At 44.9% G+C, this 19,954-nt stretch overlaps 1 protein-coding gene across 7 annotated transcripts in view; it reads right to left on the minus strand.

The window, feature by feature from the left end:
* The window catches only part of IQSEC1 (IQ motif and Sec7 domain ArfGEF 1), a 283,278-nt gene that overhangs the window by 139,508 nt on the left and 123,816 nt on the right, over window positions 1-19,954 (minus strand). For 5 of the 7 annotated variants that reach the window (XM_088171712.1, XM_088171711.1, XM_088171722.1 and 2 more), the window contains one exon: window positions 4,182-4,226. The exons of the other annotated variants lie outside the window; for them this stretch is intronic. In XM_088171712.1, the coding sequence (XP_088027838.1) occupies window positions 4,182-4,226 (45 nt within the window). The remainder of the gene's footprint in view (window positions 1-4,181; window positions 4,227-19,954) is intronic. 7 annotated transcript variants of the gene reach the window in all.

The raw sequence follows: 19,954 nt of genomic DNA on the forward strand, positions 1-19,954 counted from the left end.
GATATTTAGATTTTCTTATCAAAAATCTTTCATCCCTGCTTTTCATCCTCTTTTCTCCAGGGTAGTTTTATCTAAAGAGGAACTGAGGGAAGACCCTGGAGACCCAGTGGCTGCTGGTGAGCCCCAACCTCCTGGCACTGGCTCCTGCCTTGGGTTTGGAACTGCCAAGACAGTAACAGGAAATCCTTTTCCCTTTGTTTCCACACACACACACACGCATTAAAAATAAAAAAGGTGTAAGAAAAAAAGAGAAAAAAATAAAATAAATTGAGTTTTCCCCATTGTAACATTTATGTACCTGAATTTTTTGCATTCCAAGAAAAAAAGAAGAAAAAAAGAAAGAAAAAAAATAGGTTACATCCCATAACCAAGGCCAGCTATCCCCAGGATGAAGGAAAAAGGGAAAGCCAGCCCAAGACAAGTAAGCTCAGGAGACGCCAGCCAAAGACTTGATCCTGAAACAAGACATTTCAGGAAACTTCCCCTTTGTTCACATTGCAAAGCAATTTCTTTCTCAGCATCATATCCTTTCCAGAAAAAACAAAAAACAACCTATTTATCACCTTAATTATCTATTTCTAAGCAGTGGGCTCAGAGCATAGGAGCCATGTACCCATGGATTTCCTGACAGTATCCAACACTGATTATCCCACCCTGCGTGCAGAGAAAATGCTAATGAGGACTTTTGCAAATGAAAAGCCCCACGCTCTCAACACGTTCTTCATTTTCACTTGTCTTCCAGAGGAAAACAACAAAGGAAATTAAGCTTCATCTCACGCTCAGCCAGGATATAGAACTGGTTCTTTCAGAAAGGCATTTACCCAAACCTTTGACTTAGAATTCCCAGGCCTAACACAAGCAGGGATTTTTGGATGTGCTGCAGCTCCAGCACTGGAGCCGTGAGCAGTTTGCTGAGAATTTCTGCAGTCACTCAGAGTTCAGCCTCTGACAAGGCTTTCAAACACTGCCACTAAAAAAAGGGCCAAGTGGAAATGGAACATGGCACCACCTCCTTTTTTAGGGGTGATTTTCTTGCCAACCCCTGGAGCCCTGAGGCTAAAGGAAAGCAATCCTTTATCCACACTGAGGGATAAAATAACCCCAGCATGAAGCCAGTGCCTGCTGGAGTTCCTAGTTCCTTACTCTCAAAAGTTGGGCAGACCAGGAAAATTGACTTGTCTGGTGACAATCTTTCACAAAATACTAATATTGAACTACTGTTTTTCACTTAGTTAAACTTTTAGAGTGACATGCCAGGAACGTTCCTGAAAAATATTTTACTTCCCCAGAAAAAAAGCGTATCCCCCTATCTAGGTGGAGTACAGAAACTGTAGCAGTTAGATTGTTTTCCACAAGACTCCGGGGTGAAATACTTGACTGGCCACACACAAAAAAAATCATGGTAGCTATTTGTGTGTTGTGGAGTTTAGGAATTTCACAGGACCAGTGTAGGTCCCATATTCATCCATGATACCCTGCACCCAGCACCTTACAAAGTGAGGGAGTACAGAGCAGGTGTCCAAAACAAGGGTTTTGGCAAGCAAAGAGATGCTGAACTTCTTCCTGGAAGGTTTGAGGTGCTCACAGGACACCAGAGCACGCCCAGCTCCGTGCCCTGGGTGCTGTGTGGGCACTGAAGTGCAGGAAGTGGCCTCCACATCAAAGCTGGGCAGAAAATTCCTGGGCACCATTTGATGTTCAAGGCTCTGGCAACGCAGATGTTCCTCCCTGCCCCTCGCAGACATTCCTGGAGCATCCCTGCCCTTCCAGGGCTCCTGCAGAGCCCTTGGGCTCGGTGTTGGGGACCAGCTCTGCAGAGACTCCCAGAGAGGCAGGACATAAATCAAGGTCTTCTCCTTCTATACTGCCTTGAAGGCAGCTCTGCTGCCTAGAAGCCTTCCAGAAACTCAAAACAAAGTTCTTTGGCTTCAGACACCTCTCTGTGCTACCCCACAGATGAATTCTAATCACCATTTGATCCTACCCTTTATCTTTGGTTATTAGGCCACTCAGCTGCCAAAGTATCCATGGAGAAGGGTAGGGAGAATTTTGCTGTTCCCTTAATCTGGACTGTCCTCTCTGCACATCTGTTCCCAGGGCTTACACAATCACTGGCTGATCAATTTGCTACAGAAGATGACAAATCCACCTCAAATATCTGCAGAGCTCAAACATTTAAATTTTCAGCTCATTTGGAACAGACAATTCAACCTTCTAGAAAGGCTACATTAAAATTTAGATATTAGGAAACAAAATATTTTCAGATGCAAGCTGAAAGCTGACAGACGCCAGCTCAAAATATCCAGAATAAATCCTGCACATGCTACGAAAGAAATTGTGCCAACCACTATATATGCACATAAAAGATGCCAATTTTTATATATTTTCCTCTTTATAATGGACATAAGCAAATTTTTCACATTAACCTTTACTCTTTCCAGCACTGAGTGGTTCACTGAGAGGAAATGTCCCTTGTAATGAGGACGGGAAACTTGTGAGCAAAATGCAAAAAGAGTAAAAAAAACCCCAAAAACTTGTCCTGTCAAGTATTTCCTAGTTCCTGACTAGGAAATACTTGACAGGTCCCTGGGTGGAGCTGTGTTAATTGGTACATCCCATTTTCTGGGCTGTTCAAAGGCCAATTTGCTCAACAGGTTCATGAGAACACATCAAATAACAAGAAGTCTTCCATTATCTTTCATTGTACTTAAAAAATAATGGCCTTAATTCTGTCTAATTACAGCTCAGAACAGGCTTATTTGACCTGCTTCAGAGGACTAGGTATCACATGCTCTTCCCTCTATAACTAACACTAAGAAAAATTCACAGTTTTATCTGGTAAAATCTCAATGGTTTTCTTCAGTTTCTCCTCTGTGATGGTACAGATTTTTTAACTTCACAGAATTATTCAATTTATAGTTAGAGTGGCATTTTTACATCCTTGTCTGGTAACCCTCAGGTATTATTTCAGCCCAGCCCTCAATATTCAGAAGGATTTACTGCATGCATCTAATTCTTCCATATTGCTCACTGATACCCTCCCTCCCATGGAAAAATACTCATTGGAAGAAAAACCATTATAATAAAAATCTATTTCTAGTCTGCAATAAAGGTGGGAGCAATACCTGGCGCTGGTAAATCACACACCAGCAACACGATGCTCTTGTTAAAATAAATTTGCAGAGGAGCAGAGCAGGGGGAAGTTGGGATTTTTCCTGCATTGTCCTGCCAGACAAAGGCCCAGTGTTCCCATCACACTGGGAATGGGACAAAAGTACAGTGGGGACTGAACGTGGTGCAGTGTTGTTGTGCTAGGGACAAAGGGAATATCACAGCAGAGGGGGTGGCTGCTAGGAAATGGCAACAAGGCAAATGATTCACTTTCAGAAGACTTTCCACTGGATAATAATGGAAGATTAATTACAGAGGGGCCTTAATTTGAATGAGGTTAAACAGAACAGCACCCACCGTTGTGTTCAAGGAAGGTGCAAATGACATCATGTGGGAAAAAATCACATCCTCAACCCAGAACATCTCCAAAGAAAGACTTGTACCAAAGCAGCTGCCAATTTGAGAGGGAGGGACTCTGCTCCAGCTTTATCAAAGGAACTCTGTGCCTTTGATGCACTTTTCAATGTGCAGGGATGAGAACAAAAGATGCAAGGTACCCATTTGATATGCAGTGTTTAACAGGGCCAAGCATTTCTTTCTAAATGGAGCGATCAAAGTGAAATCCCAGTGCTGGCAGTGCCTCCTGTGACAGAGCTCTCTGAAGGGTGGGTGCTTTTATCAAAATGCTGAGCAACAGGAACACAAGTGACATCTCCACACAACTGCTCCCCAAAGCAGCACAGATCTGCCAGGACAGGAGGAAACACCAAATATTGGCAACATGAAGGTTATAAAAATCTGAGGGAGAGGTGGTTTGTGCACAGACACACCTTCTGTCCCTCCCCTTTGTGCTCCTCCGAGAACAAACCCAGGGTTTGAAGCTAGAGCAGAATTTCAAGTTGGAAATCCCAGAAAAGAGCAAATTATCCCCTCTTAGGAAAACCCAGCTATTCTGTCAGTGCCTTTGCTGGCTGTGCATTGCAGGACAAAGCTGTGATGTGCAGCTGATGCAGAGCAGGGCAGTTCTGTCAGCTCACACCTACAACCACCAGCTGTGATTGCTACAGTACCTGAGTGGGTCAGTTGAGACGCTGCTTCCTGTTTCCAGTGAAGTCCTGAGGTGACAGCAAAAGAATAAAATTGCAAATCATTAAAGTATAAATCAAATTAAAAGCATGAACTATTAAAAAATTCTGTGTCCTTAAAAATCAATGACTTTGCATTCTCCTCCTTCTTACTGGCATTTCAGAGTGCTTAGCATGCCATTAAACATGAGAGCAAATAAACAAAAACCCCACCACCCTTTCCTAGATTAGAGAGGGGAAATTAGAGAACCCTTTGTCCGAATAAGTCACGAGCAGATCAATTTCCAATATTCTAAAAGCACTCAATCCCTCTGTATCTAAGTGAGTGACTTTTACACTCTGGGGCTTTCTGCTCTCTACCCAAAAAGGCAACTGTGGAGTTGTCCTGCAGAATTACTGCAGCACGAAGTCCAGGTCATTGTAAGGACTGAGGAAGTTCTCTAAGTCTCTTCATATCTGAGCAGCAGTATTTAACATACAGTGTGGTGTAATTACCCTTGCTCTCTCTGAGCATGACTCCAGGTTTATTATAATTATATATATATATAATACAGAGGTACGTTTTTAGGGTGAAGCCAGTTTTTTTCACAGGCTGTAATAAAACATCAGCCAAAGCCCCATTATTTTTAAATGGCTACTTGCACTCATCTATTTCTATCCCTTACACAAATGGCCACAGATCAACCTTTGCTCACAGAGTCATAAACATGTACAGTCTGTGGAGGTTCATAAAACTCACATGAGAGCTGCATTAATTATATTTACAGTGGCCATTCATAAATCAATGCCAAATCTTTACTTTGAATCCCAAGATTCCTAATTTGTTTACAAAAATAAACAGGGTGGTGTGAAGGGAGGAGGCCATAAAAGCAGCAAGAATTAGCTGTACAGAAATGGAGACAAACCATATTGTCCAAATAGCTCTTAACTGAAGCACTGAAGCTTTAAAATAGCTTTGGACAGCTAATGCCACCCTTTAATTTGTTTGCTTCCCCAGTTCAGGATTTGTGAATAGTGCTGAATTTTGAGGGGGTGGCTCACATATGAGGCTGGGTGTTGGTTTAAGCACGGAAAAGGGTGAACTTATAGTGAAGTTTCCTGTTTCCCTCCGTGTGCTGTGCAGGTGCCAGCCCGCTCACCCAGGGGGCTTTTGCCTTGCTCTTAACCCAGACTTGCAGAAAAAAAATCTGCTCTGAGCAGTTTTGGCCCTTGGTGCTATGAATAAATAAATAACTCTTTCTCAGACGCTGTCTTTGTGCAGCAGGGGTGTGCTGTGCATACAGAGGAGATGCTAATGAGCAGCGATTAGCCCCAGCCCCAGCACACCCCTGATGACACTGAGCACTCCTGACCTGGGGACTCCTTGCACAACCCCCAGGAGCAGGATTACAGCTTCATTAGGAATCCTGGCTCTCCTCGAAGTCAGGCATCCCAGCACCCAAACCCTCAGTCAGGAGAGGCACTTGTATTTCTATATTTAGAGACACCTAGGGAAAGCACAGCTCTCATCAAAAACAGCCCTCTTGGGGTCATAAACCACAGGCTCCTCCAGGCTGGGAAACACCTCCAGGATGAGTCCAACCATTCCCCTGACTCTGCCAGGCCCATCAAACCACGTCCCTCAGCACCACATCCAAATGTTTTCTGAGCACTTCCAGGGCTGCTGATCCCAGCACTGCCCTGGGCAGCCTGTGCCACTGCTTGTCAACCATTTCAGCAAAGACATTTTTCATACCCAAACCTCCCCAACTTCTGTGTGGTTTCTTAGGTGAAGATCAGATATAGGAACAGTGGCAAAGACAGGAAAAGCTTCTGGAGCTGATGTGGAGAAATTCCCTAGGTGAGACAGATCCCCACACTGTGGGGAGGAAGATGGAAAACAAAGGAGGGCTACACCCCCAGAATTGTTACAGCCCAGCCTTTTTACCTGGCCACCCACCCCCAGACTCAGCCTGGCACTGTGGAAAACCTCAGGAGTAGTCTGACAACATGAAAACCAACATTTAGTGGCTACAAAAACCCCCAGTAGAAATAGGAGAAATCAAGTTTAAATTCCACTGAAAGACCTGGATTTTGGGTACAGAAAGTTAGTTAATTCTTATTGAATTTACAGAATAGCATAATCACATCATCACTCCCCTTCTTTCTTTCCAGCTAAAATCCCATTTAAGTCTTTTGGTTTCTTTCCAAACTGCTCAAAGATGGAAAGTTAATTTAAAACATAAAAATAACCCAGATTCTGAACACAATGTCATTAAAGCTGCAGCAAACCAAAAATCTCATTGCACTGTCCTGGATCACTTCAGGAATGATAAAAATGTATCTCATGTAGGTTACTTCAAAATAACGTTTGTTCGTTTTGTTTGGGTTTTTAACAAATTAACTGGACAGGAAAATAAAATACTGCACCGCTGTGAAGAAAATGAGCAGGAAGGTCTGACAGTCCTGTTTATTCTTAACAGGCACTGGCTCAGGACATTTGTAGCCCAGAAAGAAGCACAGACAATATCTAATGATGAGGTCATTAAAAAGATATTGTTAAGTACAACAGACTTGTCTATATATGTAAAATTTCCACTGATATTAATAAAGATATTTTTAAAAATTCCCAAAGTACCATAAACTGCAGAACTATGCCCAAGGCTTTGAGTGAAAATTGAGCTGAGGCAGAGCACAAACTGCAGAACTGCCTAGAATTATCAGGGAATGCCCCAAACCACCCTGGGGGCTGTTTTGTGTCTCCAGTTTGTTTCCATGGAGTTTGCAAGGTCCTTCCAGGTGGGCAGTGGAGGGAACTGCCCCAGTTTCACTGGTGACTCAGCTGAACGACATCTCCTGCCATGCACATTCCCGACATTTCAGGGCACACACTGGAATTATTTCCTGCTAAGGTGGTCAGCAGGAAACCTGAAGAATGTGTGTAATTGTTGGTAGTCCCAACTGCTTTCAAGGCTAAAAGGATTATCCCAAGTATGGATATCCACAGCTCCTGGATCAGGAGCTTGCCCAGAGCTTCCATCTGTGTCCATCAGCACAGGAGGCGTGATCAGCCCACTTCTGCAGTCCATCATGCAGGACAAAATATAAATATTTCCAATAAATCACTGGTCTAAAATTCAGACAGTAGGCTTTGGGCATCCACAGACAAAAACTGTAAACACAATTCTAGTCAAGAGTTCTGTCCTGGAGCACAAAACAAGGCCACAGGCTCCAGCTCTTGCTATTGCTACTGTGTGGTGAGCAGAAAGCACAGCCAGCCACTGGGTGTCTAAAAGATCTTATTGCACAATATTTTAGCAGATTGAAGAGAAGCACACAATTAGCTCTTGGCATCTTGAGCCGTGATGCAAAGCTCTGGTTTATTTTGCTTTTTTTTTTTTTTTTTTTTTAATCATTAAAGAAACTGGTTTTTGAAAATACAAAAATCAGTGTAACTGAAGCTTATTTTGGAAATAGTCTGAGATGGAGCTCCTTATATTGTGTGACAAAGAGAGGGCAGGGAATGAACACTGGAGAAGTGAAAACCTCCAGTGGTGTTTTGCTCAGCTGTGACAGCAGACAAGGAGTATTATTGATCTGGGACTGCTACAGAGCCCCTCTGCCTCTCCATGTGGAGCAGTGCCAGTGGGAACCACGGAGCATTTGGAAGGTGTCCCTGTGCCTACAGCAAGCCCCAGAGTGACAGGGACACCCAGAACTGTGCTGTGGCTGAGCTGGATGGACAGGGACAGGCACTGCACAGCCCAGCCCCGTGTCCACCCATCAGCCTTGCTTTCACCTCTCGTGATGGAGGGCAAAGTTCTGAGGAGGTTCTTGCTGGGCTGAGTGGATAATCCTGGGGGAGTCCCCACACTGATGGCTCGGTGCAGCTGCCTCCCCTCCCCTGGGCAGCCTCCACCCTCCGGGCTCAATTTGCCTGGATAATGCTGAGCTGGGGCACGGAAGTCCCTTCCCATCAGTGCAGATGGCTGCAACTGCTTCATTAGCTGCTCACCAGAGGACAGAGGAGACCCCAGCACCACTCTCTTACTGCTGGCAGAGCCTACAAACAACCACACAGCACAAGCACACATCGTGCAAGCGGCCAGAAAAATATCCAATTTGAGAAAAGCCAAGATATTCTTCTGGCACCAAAACGCACAGTGGTGACAGATGAAATAATCGCAGCTGAAGCAAACCCCCAGCTTGATCCCAAATAAAGACTGCTTAAATATATCATCTTTTGGCTAAGAAGGGAGATACACTTGGAGCAGCAGAGTACAAAGATATGCTGTGTGCAGATAGCTCAGAGGGGTGTGAGGGGAAAGGAAAAGGGAAAAGCTCTGAGCTCTGTCAGCCTCAGTGCTTGCAGCACTGTGCTGCTGCATCCCTCTCACACTGAGGGAAGGAATGCAGAATAATACATTAAATATTAATACCCTGTCTGGGGTGTTGCTCAGCGAATAATTGCTGCTGCTCAGCACAGTTTCTTCCTAGGAGCTGGCAGCTCATAGAAGAAAGGGAAACCGGCTCACTGCAGGCTAGTGCTGTGATGCTCCACATGCTCACACACAAAGGAGAACGAAATTATTTCTTTATACTCCAAAGTGCAGCTTCACTAAATAGAAATATTTATACTTTTGCTTGAGGATGATCTGGCACACCATGGATCCCAGTCTCAGTGCTCCTTCTGGAAGGAAAGCCCAAAGCATCCAATGCCAACAAGCAGAAAGAAGAGGACAAAGGATCATCCTCAGCCAGGACAGCCCATCCCTCAGAAACAAAACTGGAAATGATAATCCAGCCGTTCAAAGAAAATCATCCCTTCATATCCCAAACCATCAGGGAGGGCTCATTCCCAAAAACCCCAAAGTGCCCTGAGCTCAAGGGACCTGGGGCCTGGCAGTCCAGCTCCTGTCACACTCCTTCACCTGATCTCCCCAACAAACGGTCAAGCTGTGGGAAATTCTCATTGGAATCTCATGGAGCAGGAGCTGATGGAGAGCTTGGTCTCCTCCCAGAACTCGGGGGGATCTGATGGAGCTGTGGCTGGAGCCCTGCAGTGACACGGCTCTGTCTGGAGCGCCCTTTATCAGCCGTGGCCTGCATTAATTAATTCTCTCCCATCAACAGAGAGAGTGAATGCAGGCACTGCCAGGCTCCAGTCTCCCCTCATCCCCTGGCCCTGGCCCTGCCATGGGCCACTGCCAGCCACGGTGGCCCGGGCGGACGCTCCCCTTCCCTGGGACACGCAGCCAGTGACACAGCAGGGATGGAGCACAGGCAGCAGCTCCCAGGGAAGCTGGAGTGGCTCTGGCAGCTGCATTCAGCAGATCCAGCTCAGCAAAGCTGTCTCACTGTAGGTCTGGCCCCGCTCCAGAGGATTCCACAGGACTGTGTGGGTGAGAGGGCAGAGGGAAACAGCACCCGACTGAGAGCAGTCATTGGACACAACCTGAAAATACACCTCAGGTGAAACCTTTCTGCTGGACAGACAATTCAATAGCTGTGCTTAAAGAACTGGCACTGCTCACCTGTGGAAAGGCAGCTTCCAGAGAGAAGGGCCTTAAAGGATACCATGGAAATTCCTGCTTCTCATTTTCTCTTCTCATACATTTTGTTCCAAATATATTAATGAATCATTTAGACAAGGAAGTATTTAAACACATGCTTAATGCTGCTCTTAGAAACAAAAGACTTTCCTTGCTTGGGGCTCAAGTGAATTGCATTCCCAAAGTTGGGAATGTGCCGGACCCCTTGTTGGGTCTGGAGTGCTCCCAGCACTGGAAATGGAAACCAGCTCCACTGCCTGTCCTCAGAGCACAGGTCACTCACACAGAACGCTCATTTGTGCCCAAACACTCGTTTTTACAACATGCTTTCCAAATCAAATTACAACTGCAGTATCTCAAAGAGATTTTAGATCTGTAAGAAAAGCAACGTCTAGGAAACAAAGCCCAAGCCCATGACCCCAAAAACTAGAAGGAAGTAGCCAGACTAGCAAGGCTCAGCTGGCTTCATTAATTTCAGAACACTGTGCAAAAGTGAAATTGAATTTCTGTGCAAGGACAGCAGAATTACATTAAACAAAACCCATTTGTGCTTGCAAACTTGGGACCTGCATTCCTAGAGCACTCTGCAGGAGTAACAACAAGGGGACCTGGAAATGCTGTAATTTCTGTTTCAGTAAAAATGTTACTTGAAAAATTAACTTTCAAAAACTGCCACGACCTAAATTAACTCCAACAAGGAGTTAACAAGGTTAATGGCCCTGATGTTTAGGATTTCATTGCTGTGACTGCCTCGTATTCAGGCAGCCCAGTCTTCTGCTGGGTTTTCCAAAGGAGCTGCAAGCTCCCAAGCCCTGAACTCTGAGGAAAAAAATAAACAACTTTATCAGCGACCCGCCCCAATGACAAGAAGCAGTTTAGAATTTATTATCTGCTGAACATCTACCCAGCACTGTTTTTCAAGGTGCTATCTTGCCAGAGGAACTGATTTCATATTAAAATATTGAAGTGATGTGGTTTTGGCTTTGTTAGAAGTGAAGCCCATCATTTAAATTGCATTTATTCCCAGAGTTAGACAAAGATCAGATGTTTATTAACAAGCTTCACTACTATTTGCAGTTCAAATTTAGAACCTTGAAAACAAAACCAACCCGTACATGGGACGTGGGAATTGAGGTTTTCCAAAGAAGGAAGAGAAGGAGCTTTGTGATAGCAGCAGCCAATTGTACATAACTCAGTTTGAAGACATTAAAGCTTCTAGATCTATGTTTAATCCCCTGTGAGGCCAAGGTCCAGCCTGCTAATGTAATCTGAGAGCTGAACTGTTTGAAAACGTCTTGTTCAACAACATGGTTGGGCAAACTTGCTCTCCACCAGGAATCCTCACTGGTGTCCCTGGCCAGCAGCAGCTTTCCCTTTTTGTTTCTGTATCATCTGCACAGAAAGTGATGCTTGTGAGAGCCACAAATCCCACAGCACTTTCACATTATGTGAAAGGTTCCTTGATGACTGTGGATGGAGCTCTGGGACTACCTGAGTTAGGCAAACTGCTCTACTCTGGGTGAGCAAAATCCCAGCAAACAACCCAGAGAGACCCTGCACAGCTCCCCACATGCAGGGACCATAAACATTCCAGTCCTCCAAATATCCTCCCATGGCATTTGAGATCACCCCACTTGAAACCAACAGAAAACAAAGGCTGGTGAGCAAACCTGAACTGGAGGTGTAATTTGTGTTTGAATCTCCCAGGTCCTTTTGCCAGCTCCCAGCAGCTCTGTGGCTGGATGTGGCACTCAGTGCCATGGTTTAGTTGAGGCGTTTGGGCATGGGTTGGACTCGATCCTGAAGGTCTCTTCCAACCTCATGATTCTGTGATTCTGTGCAAGTGATGCAGTGGAGGATAAAAACCTCACCAAGGTGAATGCACAACGAACACACAACAAACTGGCCACATTACATCACATCCTCAGACACAGACTTACAAGAGCATCACTTGAAACTGAGCCTGTTCCTGTTGGTGCAAGTGGTGCAGGTGGATTTAAACACACTGTGACAGCTCCTGCTGGCACTCAGAGGTGGCTCAGGGACACATCCACTCCACTTTTCCCTTGGTTTTTGGGCGAGAGATTTGTTTCTCACCTTCCCATCAGCAGCCCCTACATGTCCAGCTCAGTGGGAGCTGGGGCAGTCTGCAGCTGCAGCAGCTCCCTGCACTCTGCATCCCACAGGGAAAGGAGAACAGCGGGGTTGGGCAGGAGCCACAGGCAGCAGGAGCCCAGCCTGCACTGCCAGGGCTCATTTATCACCTGCCATGACAAAGCCATTCATTCCTGCAGCTCTCCACAAGCACCAGCATTGCCATTTCAGAATTCACACGGCTTCCACCCTATTTCAATACATCCACTCCCAATCAATGAATATTCCTCTGCACGCCAGTGCTGCTCTTCTGTGATCACCCAGCATTTCACAGAAGCAGCACATTACAAGACACTGTGGATCAATGGGCATTCCTCTTTTGTTTCCCAGGAAATGTACAGAATTACACACGCTGCTAAGTGTATTCGAAGTCCTACAATCCACATGCTGCTTCCTTATCATTCAGCAAAGCTGCATTTATTATCTTAATCCCATCATTTCTCAAAAGGAAAATTGACAGAGATATTTCAGATAAGCAGATTCAATGGCTTAAATTCTAGTGCACTCTGTCAGTCTGTCAGAGGTTATGATGCTCCTTTTTAAAGACGGAAAATAACCTCTTTATCACTCCACATGCACAGTCAATGTTTCAGTGATCCTACTCCTCTGCAAGCTCAAACCTACAGGCTGAAAGCAGGGTTAGATTTTTTTAAAAGCATTATTGCTTTCTGGAAGCCAAGGCTTACAAACCTAAGTTAAATAACATGCAATTAGCACACTAGCAGAGAATCCAAACCGAAACCCAACTGGAGCTACGTCAGCAGGTCTGTGGCCAAACAACAAAACGTGGGGTTAGTGGTGAGTGTGCTGGGAAAGGATGGGCAACTGCAGAGCAGCTCCTCAACTGAAAGGAAACAGGATTTTCCAGCTAATTGGCAGTTTACTTTTATCAATTTACAGTAATAATAATTTTCACTGCCCTGAATTTTGATACTAAAAGGAGCCAGTTGAAACCACAACAAAATGACTGTGTGATTTACACAATTCAAGAGCTCCTGAGTGCTCCCCATACTCATCCTAAATTCCAGTATTTACAGTAGAACAGGTCAGGGTGCCTCTGCACCCATGAGAATTCATGCAGCTTCAGTGCAAACCTAGAAATCAGGATGGGCAGTCCCTGATGCATCCAAAGGTTTTGGCTGCCCTCTGGATGCAGCTGGATGTGTTTGGAGGCCAACCATACCTGAAAAACACACATACACAGAGTGCTGAAATTCTTTGGAAAAGCTGTCAAAACACAGAGAACACAAAGTGGAAGGAAAATGTCAAAGTAAGTGCTAAATGAGTCTTCTCCATCCCTTGGTTTTACTCAAAGACCATTTCACCATTAAACTTTTCCATACCAGAGAACCAGATGGAAGAAAGAGCTGGCAGAAACCAGCACATCTGCCTGGAGGAGGCACCACTTCACCTCCAGTTTTAACCTCCACAACCCCACATTTCCCCACTCCAGGTTACAGGTAGAGCATCTTACATGGCCACTGACAAAACTGCCCCCCAAATGTTCCTGCTCAGGTAACTGGGGGCTTTCTGCAGGGGGACTCAGTGTGTGGCCAAGACAGGTCCCTAATGAAACTTGAAAGCCAAGCTTTCATTTGGCCTCATCTGGAATAAAGACTTCCTGCTGCTCCACTACACACCTGAACCTTTGCTTCCCCTCATGGCTCTTTGATCATCCTTCAGTCTTTGATGAAAAACATCAAATGAGTTGATAAAGCCTATTTGTTGCTTTCAGCTTTACTTCTAAAAGCAGTGGCTGTTCCCTCACCTTAGCCCTGGCTATTTCCTTCCTCCAGGCACTGAAGTAATCGACCCAAGGATAATTCCTGCCCACGTCTCCCTTGGAATCCAGCATAAAATTAAACACAAAACTTTCAAGTGAGCTCCCTCAGATCAAAAAGAAGAACAACTTGAAAAGATGACTCAATAGTGAAGTTATAAAGAATGTCCTGGTGGGCTCCTGAAGAGCTCCAGGAAGATGGAGAGCACCTCAACCCCAGACTGGATGCTGGAGGCACCTCCAGCACCCTGGGAAGCTGAGAGTGCTGGGCACAGCTGAGAGTCACCCTCACAAAGGATTCAAGTGGCTTTAATCAAACTGATGCCTTACGGTTTAATTTTTCTGTTCTGCTTGGGTGTGCAGCTTTTAATTTTATATTAAGAGTTATATTTTCACAGGGTGGTGAAGAAAAAACAGTCCCAATCCAGCTGGGGACTCAAGGACAATCTCTTCAAACTTCAGGCCCTAAGCATAAACAATGTGAAAAGAGGAGGGTGGACAAGCAAGCAAGGAGGATGAGACTTCATGATTTGAGGCTATTAATTGGACAGTTGACTTCTTTATGCAAATGGACTAAAACCTATAAAGATGTGAGATCTTGTGACCAAGCCATCTTTTGCTTCCATCTTGGAGCCATCTGGGCAGGGCCATAACTGTGGGTGGCACTGGCACTGCCAGGGTGTGGCCTTTGAAGGCCCCTCAGTAAACATCCATTTATTCCTCTTAACTCTGCTCCAGCTCCTCTAGGCATCGAGACCAGCACGACCCCAGCACACAAAGTGGTTTGTCAGGGCCATCTGCCATGGGGCAGGGACGGTGCTGGCAGAGACAGCTCCTGATTAATGACACCCCTCGTTGGGTGACAGAGGAAAATGATCTCAGTAACACGTCCTGATCGAGATTAATTATCTCACACCCCAGCCCCTGGCAAAAGCGTGTCGTAAAGCAGCAATTACAACTAATTGAATCCTCCGTAAAAATGAATTTAATTGAAGAGAGCAAGATGGATTTCAACGCTATCTCATTTTTAGGTGTGCAATGCTCCAGTGATTGGCTTGAAAAAAAAAATTCAGAGGTGAATGAAATGTGACATACTTTCTTTAGGATAAAATGCTTACATTAGTGGGTCATAAATTGGGCTGATTTTACGCATTAGTTCTAGGAACGCATCAGCCAAAGATCATTAAAAGCCAAAGAGCACACAAATAACATAAAAAACCCCTAAATACTTGAATGGGCATGGAAGAGGAAGGACTTGCTTGAAGCACTAGAAATTAGAAAGGGATATATTTTCATTATACTGTTTTGCACATTTACACCTGAATATAGGAAGTAAATATAAATCAAAGAAACTGCTTTTGGTTATTTGAAATTCCAGCTTTCCAGCCTGTTTAGCAAATAATTATTTTCAAATCTTCTCAAATCTCAGGTCTACAGGGAAAACAGGAACACCTTCTTTTTACAGGAATGACTGAGATAAAACATTCCTGGCACGTAAAAGTGTCAAAGACAAGGCCTTGCTCATCAGGGTCTGTGGAACCCTCCCATTCCAGCACCTTTATTTCACAGAAACTTTAACACCAAATGTTTGCCCTGCACTCTTTGGTTTATAAACTTTGTTTTATGGAACCACAATGTGTTGGGTGAGACAGCCTGGTCTAGGGAAGGTGTCCCTGCCCATGGCAGGGGGTGGCACTGGATGATTTTTAAGGTCCCTTCCAGCCCAACCCACACTTCCATTCCACATCAGCTGCACAGCTGCTCTCTGCTTCTGACCCTGTAGAGTTCTGCTGCTAAAACCAAAACTGCCTGGCTCTGATGGTCCCTCCCTTCCCCAAGAAGGTCCTCAAGGTCTCCTGGAGGGTCAGTGGCTGGAGACATCTCTGGGTCCCAGGAGGAAGCCAGATGGCAGCGGGGCTGAGGCACAAAGGGTCAGCTCATAGCTGGGGGCAGGAGGCTGGAGTGGATCCAGACACAGCCAGAAAAACTCTCCCTGAACTCATTAATGGCATTTCTCCTCATGGATGGACTCAGTGCAGTTCTGTCTCTCCTCATCCATCCATTTGTGGCAGCTCAGCACAAGGAGTGATCTCTGATTCCAGTGAGGAACTGGGTCCTGGAGCCCCAAGCTCCCTGCCTGGACCCTGGGCTCATCCTGAACCCCAGAGCCCCTTCCCTTTGCCAGAAGGGTGAGCCAAGGAAGGCAGGGGGATAAACACCCACAGAATGGGGATAAACACCCAAGGAATGGGATAAAATACCCAGGGAATGGGATAAAATACCCAGGGAATGAGGACAAACATCTAGGAAAGGCGGATAAATCCCCAGGGCTGCTCGACCCAGCCTCTCCTGGACAGGGCCCTCCCAGCCCTGAGCAGCTGGTGCAGTTTGGGGAGTTAAAAGAAAATGGGAAACCCACGTGAACCACAGAATCACTGAGGTTGAAACACACCTCTTAATATTTCAAATCCAACTTCCAGCTGAACACCCCCATGCCACTAAACCATGTCACAGAAAATGAGAGGAAAGGTTCAGAACGCCAGACACCTTGAAAATACAGGTGTGATATAATTAACTATTATAAATTACTACAGCAGAGGTAGAATAATAAACCTGGATTTTCTGCTGATTTATCAGCAGGTATGTTTATCTGGCAGTAATAAAATCTATAGAATCATATTTTTCACACCTTTTAATTATCAATGTATTTGAAAACCTACTAGCCTAGGAGAGGTATTGTTGTGTGTCTGTCTGGTTCTCACAGCCCTTCCCAGAAAAGCACCAGTGACAGGGGGATGTGAAACACCCCCTGGGGCTTTTCCTGTGCTGTGTAACACAAACCTTCCCTGGAATACATCCTGCATTATACTCCAGAAAAGTGGGGGCACAAACAAACAGCATATTTAGAGTAATAATTATAAAACTTATAGACAACATTTGTGATAATAGTTATAAAATATATAAATGACACTGACTGTAGGGCATCCTGCCATGCATATCCATATATATCCATATATATATATATATCTATATATCCATACATATCCCGTGTCCAGTGCTCCCAGGGTGCAGAAGTACATCGAGCTGGCTTCCTCCCTCCTTGGCAGCTCCATGGACTACGCCAGGCAGGAGTGATTTACTGGGAAAGCTTTGGGAAGGCTGCATTGGAGCTCCCTCTAGCCCCCACGCAGGAAATAGTCAATTATTGAAAAAGAAACCAAACCTCAAATAAATTCTACCACCACCCGCTCACAATTCTGGCACAACGCAAAGACAGCAAGCACTCCCACAGATGTCTGGATGTGGTTTTTTGGGCTTGGATTTTCTGAAAACTCCCTGCTCCATTTCAGTATTTGAGGTGAAAAAGGAATTAATGCGTCACGTCAAAAAGGTCCATTTGGCAAATAAATATTCCAGAATACAAATGTTGCCCTCACAAAGCTGTGGCTCGGGGGGTTCCAGAGGGGGCTCAGCCTTTCCAAATAGGGAATTCCAAGTCCCCACCTCTTGGCAGTGACCTCAGGGGCTGTCCCAGTGCTGCTTCGCTCCACTGGCATTGCCATCCCTGGGCACCTGCTCAAGGCAGGAGCTGCCTGGGCCATAAATTGCTTTATAATTCAAACTCCTCATGAATCCTCAGTTGTCTGGAATGGTGGCAATCTCTGTTCCATGACACAGCTGCTTGTTTGGCTAAGGGAGCATCTTAAAACCTTGACTGCACCTGTGTTGGGATCTGCACCCTGGTGCATTTTTCAGAGGATTATTTCTTCTCCTACATTACACAGTATCTTCCTTCAGCTAGTTAAAATCTACTTTGGGAGATAAATCTCTTAATTTATCTCAGTTGAATTGGTTTGTTTTTGGTTTTTTTTGCTCCATCTAGTGGTGCACAAAAATCCATCCTGGTCCAGCCCAGTGTCCCCACGCTGCTCTGAGATGTTTTAGTGACTCCGCACGTGATTAACTGAGAGAAAATAATACAAGAGCAGAAAATAACAGCAAGGCAGTGATTGCTCTGCAAAACTGGAGTCTCACACACCAATTTCAGGCAAAACCATGCAAGAGCTGAATATATTTCCAAAGGAGAACTCCACACTGCAAAAGAAAACCAAACCAGCCTGATCCTAAATGGTGCAAGTGTCTAAGGTGCCAAAGGAGAAATTCCCCATCTGAAGTCCTCCAAAGCAGCAGCTTCTTTTCAGCCCTCTGAGTTAATGGAGGAATAAAATAGGAAAAAATTAAGAAAAATGCCATTTCTACTTTGCCTTCAATCCCAAAATGCTCAATAAGAAAGTCTTCACTCTTCACAAAAACAATGCAAACTGACCCCAGAATGGGAATTTTTCTGCTGGTACCTTTCTCTGTTTTATAATAACATGTAGCATTTTAGGTCATCTACTTCTAACTCTGGTTAACTAAGAGAGCCCCTACCAGCCTCTGCTGCTAAACCCAGGGATGCACAGCATGTTTTATTCAGCCAGCCATGATTTATTCAAAGAGGGAAATGTTTACTCCTGCACTTCTGGCTTCCACTGCACCAGGGACGGTCAGCTCTCTGTATGCTCCTGAAGAGAAAATGCCACAATTCAGGGACACTACAGCTACAAACTCAGACTGTTCCAAATCCCAGCAACCCCTAATGACCCTATTTCCCCTTAATTGGAAAACTACTGGGTAGAAACACCCCGTGCCAGTGTCCTGTGACAGCCAATAATGCTGGTCAGGCTTTGCCTTCATTTTCTCCTAAGACTCATCATTAACTGCAGCCACTTCCAGGATAATCACCCCCTGGCTCTTCAGGCTGGGGGGTTTAATTGGCAGGGTTAAATCCGTCTTGCCTCTTTGTTTTCATTTGAACAAATAGATAAAAAGTACCCATGGAAAGATTGGACAGACCTTCCCCTCTGCAAGGGAATAATTACAGTGCTGCAGAGTTCAGTTCACTGAGGAGAGGGTGGTAATCACTGTTTATGTCTGGGAGGGAGATAAGCAAGTCAAAATATCAGACATTCCTACTCTTTCTATCTTTGGGAAGCAACTCTGAGAAACTCTTAATTATAGAGAAAAAGACCCAAATGGTGAGCAGTGTTCAAACATTTCAGTATTTTACCCTGCCCAGTAAACATTAGAGCACTTCCAGTGATATAATGAACTGCAGTCATCTACTACACTACTTTTTGCACCAATTATTTTGAAATTTTACAGTGGGAATGAGTGTTCTTTCTCTCCATTGTAATGAAAAGTGATTAATAAACGTGTGACACTAAGAACATTCAATACCAAAGAATAGCAGCAGCCACAGAGTGTGAGCAATGAGCAGAAATGATGCAGAAAAAACTTGCAAAATCATGAAGGTGGATAATTCTTGCACCAGAAAATCCCTCCCCAGGCCTGAGACACTGCACAGTCACAGCCAAGACAAGCACAAGGAAACATTTCACAGCAAGGATAGAGACAGTGGATCAAGCTTCACAGAAAAACAAATAACCTGTACTCTGATTTTATAGAGATTCCTCTAGGGGGAAAAAAGCACATTGTAAAGATGAGAGAGAGCCTCAAGCTGCCTTCACAGTTCTTCCCTCCTTGATCCTGGAGATTCTCCTTTTATCCCATCCTCAAGCCAAACACAAGCACAAATAAATACCTGCTTTTCTCCCTCCATCAAGTCACCTCTGTCTTTGCATGAGCCCCAGACAGTGGGGAGCAGTATTTTACCTCATGATAGCAACTACAGCTTTAAGAATATTTTTTCCCTCTCCCAGTCCTTCTTTCCCATTATTTTCAAGGTAGTAAATGCCACTGCAGAGAAATTCTGTTTCCTGATATATCTGCTTGCACTGGTTAAGTTTGGAAGACCCAAGCAGCAGAAATTCTCTGGTTATTTTAGAGCCACAGGATGTGTCTGGAAAAGTGTAACCAACCAAGAGCCTTGTGGGCATTGGGAACTTGGACGCCCATGGACACAATCTCATTTATCCAGCTGCAAGTTCATTCCTTCAGTGACAACCTCGTGCACAGCTTTGAGAGAAATATTTTCATTGATGAGGCAACCGAAGCCCATGAGCAGTGATCTGGTCCTTTGGCTGATCCAAGACTTGCACAGAGGCCAAGGAAAGGAGAAGACAGAGCTCCAAGCAGCTGAGGGTGGAAGCAGACATGGAGAGAGGATCTGCTGCCACCACAGAAATGTGCTGGCTCCTCAGAACCAGCACCAAGCAAAGGAGGAAGGGTTCATCTCTATGCAGTAACATCCATAAAATGTCACATGTGGGTGTTTGCCCAGCCCTGAAACA

This window comes from Sturnus vulgaris, chromosome 11 (genome assembly GCF_052056855.1).
Source record: "Sturnus vulgaris isolate bStuVul1 chromosome 11, bStuVul1.hap1, whole genome shotgun sequence".
Lineage (NCBI taxonomy): Eukaryota > Metazoa > Chordata > Aves > Passeriformes > Sturnidae > Sturnus > Sturnus vulgaris.